We start from the raw sequence: 13,013 nt of genomic DNA, 5'->3' as shown, positions 1-13,013 counted from the left end.
GAAACATATTTCTTTATTTTAGGATATTTAATTGGATTGTTTTTGAGTTTTGAATTTATTGAATTATCCATATTTGTTTGCGTAGTTTTACTTGATATATTTTTCCCGTTAATATGCCGCAATGACGACAATAAAGATAATTTTGTTTCTTTGATAGCGGTGATAGTGCAGAATGTGTCGAGTTTATATCTCGATGGAACATGAATTCTTTGATAATATCTTGATAAGAATAAAAATATTGACGCATCAATGTAGTTATCATTTTTTTGATTACCTGTATAGTAAATTTTGATACTATTGTTGACATTACCAATGAAGTCAAGCAAAATAAAATTGTCACTAAATCGAATCTCTCTCAGTGAGAAACAATCATTAAAAGAGAGATAACTTACTATACATGAATCTTCTATAGTTATTGATTCGAAACTGCTACAACCTGAGAAGGCATACGCTTCAACATTACTTCCCTGATGTAATTTCATAGATTTGATCGCTGTATTTGAAAAACAATTTTTTCGAAATTTACATGAATTTACATCATGAATTATATTGAACGAAGATAGCATTGGACAATTAGATATCATTTCTTCTGGAAATTCATTAATACTTGAATTAATTGTCACGTTTTCTAAACAATTACAGAATGTGAAAGCATTACTTTTTATTATTAAATGATTTGATTCAATGTATACTGATTTAAGATTACTTATGTATGATAGAGCATTTGTTTCTATTTTTATATTATCGCCTTTTAATATAATATTATAATATCACCTTCAAATAATTGGGGTAAAGTTAAATTTTCAGTCTCTAATGACACTAGATCAACATAATTACCACTTGATGCAATAGAAAATTGTGACAATTCTATCTTTCTTGATTTTATTTTCATTGAATGAGCATATTGCGTCGAACCAATTGCATTTGACCCAATTGTGGCAGAGTCTGTATTTATTTCTAGCTCAAATGCATTTGATACAGAACCAATAGATCCAATTTGTAAAATCAAATCCTTTGATTCAATTTGTATTTTTGTGATGTTTCCAAATATACCTAGTCCTTTGATAATAACCGAATCTGATTGAAATAATATTAAATTTACATCACAAAATAATCCAAATTCATCAATTATTATATTTTTGGATAACACTACAATAGTTTTTAAACCAATAATTCCATAGAAAGCTTTTGGCATAATTATCTCTGTTTTCATTGGTATCTCAATTAATTGCGATTTTCCTGATAATGATCTTTTTCCAATATAATTTAAATTTGGGGAAAGGGAGATTATTAATTTGTCACACCAATAAAAAGCGTAATCATCAATAGTTTGTAACATAGAATTTTCATTATTCAAAACGTTAACTTCTTCGAGTGATGAGTATTCATAAAACGAATATTTCCCAATTCTGATTAATTGAAGCGAAATATTGATTTTTACTAATGAGGAACAAGAGTGAAACGAGTAATCATCGATCATTTTAAGAGGTCCTCTTTGATCATTATCAATAAAATTCAATTCTTTGAGAGAATCGCACCCATAAAAAGCTTCCTGCTGGAATTGATCTTATGTTTTCATTTAGATAAATTTTTGAGAGATTTGAATATGAAAATGAGAATTGTCCTAAAGAAACGACATTTGGTGATAATATATATTCGGCAAAATCCGATTTGTAAAATTGATATGGATATAATTTATCATGAATTTCTGGAGTAACAATTTTTGTTAAATTTGGACAATTAACGAAACAATCGTCTTCAATTATAACATCTACAGACTTAATTTCTACATATTTTAATGAATAACAATTGCTAAATGCATCTCTTCCTATACCCGTTATTGATTCTGAAATTATGACACGTGATAGTTTTTTGCAATTTTGAAATTCCATTTTATCTATTTTGTTGATATTTTGATCTTTGAGAAAATATATGTGTTGAATTAAATTCTACTAAATTTTCAATAATATCAGGGGATATGATATTTTTCTTTACATTTGTTATGCCGTCAATAGGAATTAAAAGTTCATCGCCACCAATGATTTGATATTTTTCTGGAATATGTAAACTTTTTAAATTTGAAAATGATAAATAATTAAATTTTGAAATATTCGATTCTATATATAGAGATAAATTAGGATGCGAAAATAACGAACTTTCAAATGATATTAAGTTCGATATGATTCTTACAGACGAAACATTCGTTAATTCTCGATCGTAACCAAATCCGAACAAATCAAACTCTTCAATTTGATATATCCCTATTGAATTTATATTTAAATTATCAATATTTGTACAGCCATAAAATGACCTGCAATTACATATAACAACATCTGAATCTATTGAAAATTCAGCAATTGCTGAATCCTTAGCAATATGACTACCAAAATTACAATATTTTGATTTTATGGTGACGTTATCAACAGTTGTGTGATAAATCAAGGTATCATAAGTGCAGTGTAAATATGTTGAAATTATAATTATTGACGTTAAATTCATAGAATAGAACAATCTACCATAAGCTATAATCGAATCTGTTTTTATGAATATATGTGAAATTTTGGGTAGATTTATATTGGAAATTCTTGACATTATTGTTATATTTTTCATTACAATAATTAATTCTAATAAATCTGGATAATCAAGAGGCAATGTTATGAAATGTGAATTAATTTGGGCATTAATTTCAAGTTTGGTTAATGAAGAACATTCTGATATAGCATATTCGCCGATATAAGAAACATTTGATCCAATATAAAGGTGAGTGATACTGCTACATGAAAAAAGACATTCTTCTTCAAGACGTCTAACTTGAGATGGGATTGTAAAGAATTTGAGTTTGACACATTTGAAAAGGACACGTCGTGAAAGAATGGTTATATTCTCTGGGAATGTGATTTCTTCGAGATTCATGCAACATGAGAATACAGAAGAACCAATGTCATAGACACTATCTGGAATATTAACTCGTTTCAGGCTCGTGTTGAAAAACGAATAATCCGAGATTTTCTTGATGTTATTGTGAATTTCAATTGATTCAAGATTTGTCATACCAGAAAAAAGAAGAGGACTTATTTCAGTAACATTCTGAGGTATTTCGATTTCAGATAATAAGCTGCAATTGCAGAATGCAACTTGACCAAGTTGGAGTAGATCTTTTGGAAATGTGACCGATGATAACTTGCTGCAGCAGCTGAAGCAATATAATCCAATAGAAAGTACATTGCCAAATATTGAGACATTCTCCAAGTTAGGACAAGAGAAGCAGAAAGAAGGAATCTCGCAAAAACTGCCGTTAATGATGATATTAACAAGACTAGTATTCTCTGCGAATGTACTGTATAACCTCTTACCAGATATATGATAGAATCCATCTGAAACTCTCTCAACATTCACTCAACCAACATCAGATATAAAAAATGTAAGGTTCTGACTTTTCTTACAAAAACGGTTTTCTGATCAAAATATTACGATTTAGAAATCTTCCTGATTTAATATTGATGCTTAAAAAATATTGATTTAATTCTTACAATCTTTCTAATTTATGCGGAATTCATTTTATGACAATTTTTTTATAACAATGGAATATCCTGTTTCTGTTGGTGTTGGTTCGATGTTAAAGTTTTCACCGAGTTTTGAGGTTAGTTCTTCTAAATTATCTTCTGGATTCCGTTTTGCATATAATAGTGAATGTCCAAGAATATGTTTGGAAATGCTGTTCTTTCGTTTAATTAAATTTTTCAGAATAGAGCAGAATTTATCAATTGGTTCCAAAGGATTGTTGAGTATATCAGTCACATGATTTGCAACAATCTGTTGATCTGCGTTCCCAATTTTGACTGGTTTGATACTTGTGATAATATCGGTAATGTCAAATTTATTGTTTGCAATTGAATACATATATGGAGTCATCCTCTTGTACCTTTCCTTCCATTCGAAGTCTGGATTGGATGAAATAATGAACTTAAAAATGTCGGCTGATGCCGCTTGGTTAAATGCATTCATTGCAAGTATAAGTGATGGAGTTCCATTTGATCCATGTTTATGGATGTCTGCATTCGGAAGAGAAGAAATAAATTTTACACAGTCAAGGAATCCATTATCGATAGCAACTTGGAATGCTGTCATTCCTTGGCCTTTAAACTCATATGCATTAATATCAATAGTGCTGCATTGAGAAAGATATTGTAGACATTTCAAATTTCCATTTTGTGCAGCTGCATAGAAAGGTGTTCTTTTATTCAAGGCCAACTTGCTTCCATTTGCATTATGTTGAACAAGATCTTGAACAATTTTAGAAAATCCGCATTCAGATGCTGCGTAAAGTGGTGTTCTCTTCAATGAATCTTGAACATCAATGATTAGACTTGGGCTTAACAATAAAATAGAAACAAGTTCTTTGTGTCCGTTTTCACATGCAGCAACAAGAATGTCGCGCTTGCCAGAATTGTATGAGATATAAACTCTTTTGTCAATGAGATCTGTGAGCGCGATGAAATTTCCTGATTCACCACAATACTCCATACAAACATTTGCTGCTGTTTTTACTTGGTGGCTTAAGATTTTTCGTTCGAAAATGAAATCATTAGCAGGTTGATTGAAATATCTAACAGCAAACTTCGCAGCATTGTCATTGTTAGGTAATTTGAGTGGTATATCATTGTCAGTAAGATATGAAAGAATTTTTGTAGATCTTCCTCGAATTGCGCAATGAACAGTTGTAAAATTGTTTGTTTCTGGTTTTGCACCAAGTTCGATGAGTTTATCAAAGATCTTTTCTGCATGGAACAGACAAGCAAATGATAGGTAATTAATTTGTTGGAATTCTGATGCAACTGGATGCATCATCAAATGCTCAGCAAATCCATTTGGATCGAAACTATTATTTTGGATAAATTCTTCGAAAGCGGTAATATCATCACTTATTATTATGGATTCTATTGTATTTTCTTCAACATGTTTGGTAAGGAGTTGATCCCAAACATTCGATTTCTTTTTATAGTAGGATATCATATTATTTATATAAAGAGGATTAATTGTGTTTTCTTTAACGCTTGACAGCTCGATTTGATCAAGGCTAGTGAATTCAGGGAAGAAAAATTTATAAAAAGTATAATAAATTTTGATTCTCTTAGCAGATTTGTATATAGTATCAATATCATATACTCCAAGAGTATATAAATTGCGCAAAAAGTATAGAAAGGCAACAGATTTTAATTTTGGGAATTGTACATCATAGGCATGTGGTATAATAGACTTAAAGATGAATTTGATGACTTTATGGTCAAGGGTAGAGAGATAATTTTGATTTGGATCGGCTTTGGTAATTAAATTCTGAACTAACTTTGCATAAATCTGTATCTTTTCGGGGAAACAATAAGAAAAAGTAACTATTGTATCCACCAGAATCGAAATGTTTTCTTTTTTAATAAATATACTATTTAATATGAAATCGTTAATTGTATCGAAATTTTCTTCATCGATTTTTTGAAGCTCTTTTTGAAGCGCGGAAATTTTCTCTAATCTGCTAATAGTTGAATCAGGGAAATGCTCGGCAACCGTAAAACAGCCAGTAGGTCCCCTTCCCATTCTTTTTGGCGCCAAATGTTTGAAAGCATATCGTCAGATATATTAATTTGATCCTTTTAGATGAATATAGTCTACCTCAACTATTTAATTTTAATCTATTGAAATTTCGAAACGGAAATTTTCTGAATTTTTGCTTGATTGAAATATTGCATTCGTTAGAAATTATTGTCATGTAAATCAAATTAGACAAGAAATCACAACCTTCTTTGTTTATGTTACTTGATTTAACAAATATTGTCAAGGATGCAGAAGAAGAGAAGAACTCGTCTAAGTAGTATTGACCTAGTAAGGTTATCTGTTCCAACTCGTCTAAGTAGTATTGACCTTTTCCTGTTGAATGTTTGCAGTTCTGGCAACGTTCTGTCTTTAAACTTGTAAATTGATTATTGAAGAAGAAATTCCAGGGATCATCATCTTCTTCAGATGACTTTGTCTCAAAATTTTCCAATTGTCAAAATAAATTATAAAATATGGTTTATTTATTCAATACGAGTACCTGGATTCTTCATACAGAAAATTCATAAAAATAAAATAAAAAAATATATAGAATTCAAACTAAACAATGAACAGGATGAGCTGCTACAGCATTATGAATTGCTTGTAGAGCGGTTTCCTCATCCAAATCATCCTCTATCTGATCTAATATTCCAAGTTCACCTAAAACTTTTTCAATGAATGAATTTTTCTCCGAAGAATATTTAGCGTTCAAAGTAGCGATTTCTTCTTGATGCTGTGTTTCTTTTTCTAGCTCTTTAAATGCGAATTGTGAGTTAACTAACTGTAATTCTCTCTTGTGTTGATCCATTTGTGATTGTATTTGTACTTCAAGAGACTTCTTCATCATTGTAAGTTTAGTTATATCATTCATCATTGATTTGTTCTTTTCTTCACTATTTGCCAAGTTTTCTGCTAATTTCTTTGATAAATTAGCGTTTTCATCACTTTGTTGACGCATTGCTGCAACTGTTTCAGCAAGCTTTTGCTTCAACTCGTTCTGGCATGCAACAAGTTTGTCTATTTCTCCTTGTTGTTGCTTTTGTTGGCCATGTAATTTCTGTGTCAAACATTTTTCAACTTGTTTCTTTTTATCTTTGAGACTTACAATCATTTGCTGCAATTTCTCTTGTTTCTGTTGTGATGAAGATTGAGAATCTTCTGAAGCCTTCTTTGCAGTATTAATTTGGATCTCTGTATCATTCTTTAATTGGCTTAATTGAACAGTTAATGATCTAATTGTTGCATTCTTGTCATCGATTTCATGTTCTAAATCAGCATTTTCTTTTCTGAGATTTGCGATTTCTTCTGTTGATGAAACATGAGAATTAGATAACTGGCTTTCAAGACTGCTTATCTTGCTATCTTTCTTTGCAATTTCTTTCTCGGATTCATCAATCTTGAGCTGAAGATTTTTAACTTTTTGGTCAAATTCTGACAATTGAACTTTCAATTCTTCACAAGCTTCAACCAAATTCTCTCTTTGTTCAATGCTTTCTTCACGGCTTTCAATATCTCCTAAGTACTGAGATAATTGTTTGTTCATCTGCCTTGCCTTTCTATATTTAGCTTTTAGTTTCTCGATGTAATCTGCGACATTTTCGACGTCGTTTACACCAGAAACATCAGTCATTCTTGACATCTCGTTTTGGAGATTTTCAAATGACATTCTGAGTGCTTGTATTTCTTTTTCTTGTGTCTGATTAACAAGTAATTGCAAGCACAATAAATCAAACGTCATCCTTGAATCCCAGCCTTTTACAGCAATGTCTTGCAATGCAACTCTTCTGTCTTCGAAGCTTCCACCAACTAAGAAGCTCATAGAAGCAAATTGAGTATCAAGTAAGTCATTTCCTCTAACAACATTTTCGATGTTTTGGATCGATTTCGCTGCAAACTCAATGACTTCTTTGTTTCTGTTCAATTGTTGATTACATTTAGCTGCTGTTTCATCATCTCTCTTTGCGGAACTTAATACGTAAGAGAATGCTTCAATAGCGCCTTCACTAATTGAAAGGATTGTGTCATACAAAGACTTCCTTTCATCAGCTTCTTTCATCTTTCTCTCGAACTCTGCCACTTTTTCTTTGGCTGGTTCTCCAGCTTTTTCAAATTGATTTGAAAGTTCGCTGAAGACTGCAGCACATTTCTGAAGTGGAGATCCTGGTGTTCCATTGAGAACAGCAACGAGTTTGGAGCGGAGAGGCTCTTGGAAGAGAGGAATCAAGTTATTAGAAATGACAGAAGAAATTGATGTAAGTGTATCAGCAAAGTTTTGGTCTTTTTCTTGACGTTTCTTCAATTTCTTCTCGAGATTTTCGTTCTTATTATTGGATTCTGCGAGGTGATCTTCAAGATCTTTCATTGCTTTATCTTGTTTCTGGAGGCATAATGCTAACTTGTTCTTTTCATCTGTTAACTGTGAAACTTGTGTTCTTAAATCTGCAACTAATGGTTCCAAAAGTGACAAAGATTTCTTGAATCTTTCTGTTTCTTGGCGTTGTGCTTCGAATGCTGCTGCTCCTTGTGTATGGGAAACTTCTGCAGCTTGCAATTGCATCTTCAAAGATTCAAGCTCAAGATTTGTGCTGTTTTGTGTTGCAAAATGAGAATCTTTTTCGAGATTCAAACAAGCAACATTCTTTTCAAGTTCTGCAACTCTGTTCTTTGATGTATTTAATTTGTCTCTGATACGATCTTTCTCTTTAGAAATCTTCTTGATAGAAGCAATGCTTAACTTCAGTTTTCCTTCCAAATCTGAAATTGTTTGATTCAAAGAATCGATTTCTTGTTGAAGTTTCACTTTTTCTTGTTCTTTCTTACTGACTTCTTCAACAAGTTTCGTTCTTTCTTCGCATTCTTGTTTCTCTGGTAATGAAAGACGTTCTTTAAGTTCATTAATTCTTGTTTCTCTTTGTGCAACTAAATCTTTCAATTTAGCGATTTCTTGGTCTTTTTGTTCAACAATTCCATCATTTAAGTTCTGTTGGTTGTTGTTTTCATCTTTGATCTGTTTAATTTGGTTCTTTAAGTTTTCAATTGTCTGTTGAAGTTCTGTGTTTTGGTCTCCTGCTGCTGAAAGTTTCGCTTTAACACTGTTGGAAAACTCAGCAAGTTCATTTTGATACTCTGCGTGCTCATTCTGAAGCTGTTCATTTTCAGAGATCAAATTGAGGTTGAGTTCCTTCATCTTCTGGAGTTTCTTTTGGAGTTTCTCAATTGTCTTCTGTAAATCCTTTGTTTGGCCGTTTTCTTCTGCTTGTTTCTTTGCAATTTCTTTGATGGAATTCACAGAATCAATTGCTTGTTTAAAGCTGGAGACTTGTGTACCAATAACGCCTGAAAATGCACTGAAGAACTTATTGGTTTCTGCATTGGAAACATCGGAATTTACTTTAGAAGACTCTTGGTTTTGTTTGAGTTTTGCGATTTCTTGTTCAAGTTGGCATTTCTCAAGAGTTACTTTCTCTAGATCCTTTCCAATTTGTTTGAGTTGGTTTTCTGCTGTAAATTGTCTGTTTTCGGCTTCTTGTGTCTTTTGTTGAGATAATTTAAGCCTATTTTGAAGATTTTCGGATTTTTGAGTAGCCTCAAGTAATTGGGAGTTTAGATTTCTGTTCTTCTTATGTAATGCTTCGAGTTCTTTGGGTAATTCAAGAGCTTTGTCGAGTTGGGATTTTAACGATTCATTTTCTTGTGTTAAAGCAAACAACATGTTGCTATCTGCAGAACCAAGGTCGTAGTTATCTCCATTTCCTTGTCTGATTTCGTCTATGTCGTCATTTCCTTGATTAATTTTATTATTCTGAGAAGAAATCTTTTTCTGCAGTTCATTATTAGCTTGATTGAGTTTCGCAATATCTAAATCTTTGCTTGCAATAACTCTTTTAAACTCATTAATTTGTTTCATCAAAGAATTTGTAGCATCATTTTGTAATGTCGAAGCTTTTTCAGCTCTCTCGATATTTTCCGTAACACTATTTTTGATACTTTCGAATAATTGTGCATCTGATGATTTTTCGCGATTCTTTGCTGAATCAGTTATAAACGTTGTATTTGTGCGGAGCTTATTAAGAGAATTTTTCAACGATTCAAGTATTTCTGTGTGTATATCTCCAACCTGATTTAATTTATTCAGAGCAGCTGTAGATTTTTCTGTTATTAATTGATTTTCGGAGTTATCTGAAGGTTTATTATCTCCAAAAGGTTTTTGAGCATCTTTGCCTGCAGAGAGGGATCGTGTGCTTGTTAAGCTATATTTTGGTGAACCCCCTTTTTGCATTTGATAATTTCGAAAATTTTTTGAGTGTTGAAAAAAAAACGTCCAGTTAATATAATAAAGGGTAAAACTATAATAAAATGCAATACCTCATCCTAGAATAAAGTGTACAATAAATAAGTTTCCATTTCATTCTATTTTATAAGATAAAATCTTTAATTATAGACTTATTCTTAGTTGCAAGGTTACAATTCAAAAATTAATATGTGTGTAGCCTGATTGAGGATGGTTCTTCTTCTTGATAAATCAATATTGAATGTTGATTCAATTCATGAAAAAATTCTACTGAAGATTTTGTATTACAAATAAAAATATGTATGTTTCATTAGCGCAGAAGTTTTGAACTCCTTTCTGAAATTTCAATATCGATATTCCAAAATTATTAATATAAATTGTATCCACAACTATTGAAATTAATCATAATTCACCTTATATAGATAATTTTGTCTTATCAATAACAATATATGCATGATCCTAATCTGGAATGTTTTTTATTTGAAATTTATCAAGACTTTTAGGCATTCTTTCTCATGAAAATATCTAGTAGCATGTGAATATTGAAATCATCATATCTGAAAAAAGATTTTTAACAATCGAAAAATTTGAAGAAGGATTTAGCAAATAAATCAACTTTTAGTTAATAATTAGAAAGGATTTTTTGCCTTTCATGGATATCGAACAATTTAAACAAAATAGGTAGAATTTTCTAATTCAACATGTCTTTCAGAATCAACTTCAGCTTGGGTTGGGAAATCATCAATGCATGATGCCGCTCCGGAGTTTGAAGGTGTTTCAGTACATTGTTCTTCTTCCTTTTCCTTCTCTTCGTTCTCTCCTTTCTTGCAGTTTGCATAGAGGAGCTTGTCGTATTCTGCATCGCGCATGTAGTCAGTATATCCTTGCATCTTTTAGCGAAAATGAAATTAACGATAAAAATCTAATGATTTGTGAAGCTTTCAAAAATTGAGAAGGTAAATGTCATTTTCAAAATTTATTGCTCTTTTTGGCTTATTTCTATTTTTAGAAGAGATCGTAGATTAATCATGAGGTAAATTTTATCTCAAAAAATCGTACCTTATCACAATTTATTTTATTGATTTTGACGATGGAAAATCTCACTTCATAGAATATGTAGATCAAATCGATAAAAATTCAATACTTTGAATAATGGTATTCAATTGGTTCATATTGAAATAAAATCATCGAAGATGTCGGATCTAATGCTGCACATTCTTAATTATAGTGGTAAGTAGGTTCATTTAAAAGCCCGATTACAGAGGCATAAAAGATAATCATTTTAGGTCATTGTCATTGTTCATTACAGGAACCGTTATCTTATAATAATTCCAAATTAATGTAATTTTTCAGTAAAATAATTGATATTTTTCAGGAAAATGAAATTGGATAAATTTGAAATGGTCTGAAGCATGGCGTTCAGCATTATAAATAATATACTGTTGCAATATAAGTTATTTGATGTGGAATTAAACCTAATTCATAATGTTTTATACTGAAATCTCCGGTGAATTTTGATGCCCATTAGCAATATTTATTTCTGAATAGCAGCCAGATTATCTATATGAATATTATATCTGTATCAATGTTATCGTTGATTTTTATGATGAATTTTATTTGAAATTTTTATTTTTGCTAAAATTCCCGAATATGAATAATATATTCTAAATTACTTTATATTCTATTTATCTGCAATATATCAATTAAATTTGATGAGTTACATAAAAAAAATCAGAATAAATTATGTATAAAGCGCATATTTTTATAAAATACAAACAAAATATATAATAAAATGTTAAAATGGTATTTCTTGATCGAATCCAATTGCAACTAAAGGAGAAAATGAAGGTCTGATTTCAATCTTTGTTGGCTTTGGATATTTATCATCATTAAAGTCTTCGTCAGATGAATCACTATCTTTTTCTAATAGCCATGTATCAACGTAAACAGAATCTTCATCTTCTGTTTTGTCACTTTTTATTACAAATTCTGGCAAATTTTCATTACTTGAAGCAGTTGGTAACGAAGTTCCTAGAGCAATTTTAATATTTTCATCCTTGTTGATATTTGTTGCTAACAATGGTAACTCGATTTTTGGTTTTTCTTCTTTCTTTTGCTGAGTCTCGATTTCATTTTGTAAAACGTTTTCTGTTGAAAGAGGTGCAGGGAATCTGATCAAATCTTCTGTAGGAATATTTGATTGTAGAGGAGGAGGAACTCCTAATGGGTTATCATTTTGTAGTTCTGGGCTCAATGGTGGTGGAAGATTTGGAATGTTTTCTTTTGGTGATTCAGTCAAAGGAGGAATAATAATTTCGTCATCATCACTTTTATCAATTTTTACTTCTGTTTCATCTGGAAAAGTTGCTTCTAAAGGCGGTGGAATAATTATATCTTTCTTATCATTATCCTCTTTGTTTTGTGAAGATTGGAATGGAGACTTAACTTCGCCAGGAACTATTGGTTTTGGTGATGGAATATTTATAATATAGGGTGTCCAAAGGTGTGTTTAGCACAAACCTGAATACTGCGAATAGAAATAAACAAGTTACATATATATAAAGTTTATTTAAATATAATCACCATTGGATTCAATCACGCGTTCGCAGCGATCGATCCAGGCTTGAAAGACACGCTTTAAATCATCATGAGAAAATTGCTCAAATTGCTCTCTTACAAAATTTTCAAGATCATCTGGACTCGCGAATTCGCGTCCTTCAGCTCTCTTTTTTAGCGTGCCGAATAAATAAAAGTCAGAGGGTGCAATATCAGGTGAATAAATTGGGTTTGGAACAACTTTGACATTGTTTTCCAACAAGTAATTCATTACCTTATGACTTTTGTGAACTCTTGAATTATCAAAATGAATTGCAAACTTTTGTTTTTGTTGTTTGGATTTCTCAAACTCATCAGAATTGATAATTTGAGTAAAAACATTGTCAATTAGATACTGAGCATTCATCGTATTAGGGTTTTGAAGAATATCAATTGCGATGATGCCATTCACGCCCCAAAAAAACCGACAACATCATCATTGGTGTGTCAATTTTTTTCTTCGGGAATGTTTGCGGATTTTCATCCTTTGGGATCCACATTGTTGTGCATGAAAATTCGGTTCACTTCACTTCTGACAAAA

The 13,013-nt window shown here is 31.2% G+C and overlaps 3 protein-coding genes across 3 annotated transcripts, besides 1 other annotated feature; all 3 read right to left on the bottom strand.

Moving 5' to 3' along the window:
• Positions 1-3,558: 3,558 nt before the first annotated feature.
• On the bottom strand, positions 3,559-5,589 carry TVAGG3_1054820 (ankyrin repeat-containing family; the record flags this gene model as incomplete). Its single annotated transcript, XM_001321089.1, has 1 exon — positions 3,559-5,589. The coding sequence occupies one exon, from the start codon at positions 5,587-5,589 to the stop codon at positions 3,559-3,561; it is 2,031 nt and encodes a 676-aa protein (XP_001321124.1).
• Positions 5,590-6,066: 477 nt separating this feature from the next.
• Positions 6,067-9,868, bottom strand: TVAGG3_1054810 (A-type inclusion protein, putative-related family; the record flags this gene model as incomplete). The annotated part of the gene is made up of 1 exon (XM_001321088.1): positions 6,140-9,865. The coding sequence occupies one exon, from the start codon at positions 9,863-9,865 to the stop codon at positions 6,140-6,142; it is 3,726 nt and encodes a 1,241-aa protein (XP_001321123.1).
• Positions 9,869-10,545: 677 nt separating this feature from the next.
• On the bottom strand, positions 10,546-10,767 carry TVAGG3_1054800 (uncharacterized protein; the record flags this gene model as incomplete). Its single annotated transcript, XM_001321087.1, has 1 exon — positions 10,546-10,767. The coding sequence occupies one exon, from the start codon at positions 10,765-10,767 to the stop codon at positions 10,546-10,548; it is 222 nt and encodes a 73-aa protein (XP_001321122.1).
• Positions 10,768-12,366: 1,599 nt separating this feature from the next.
• Positions 12,367-12,972: a mobile genetic element.
• Between the last annotated feature and the right edge of the window lie 41 nt (positions 12,973-13,013).

This window comes from Trichomonas vaginalis, chromosome I (genome assembly GCF_026262505.1).
Source record: "Trichomonas vaginalis G3 chromosome I, whole genome shotgun sequence".
In the NCBI taxonomy this organism is placed as follows: Eukaryota; Parabasalia; order Trichomonadida; family Trichomonadidae; genus Trichomonas; species Trichomonas vaginalis.
The sequence above is the reverse complement of the archived record's forward strand: the minus strand, read 5'-3'. Positions and strand labels throughout refer to the sequence as shown.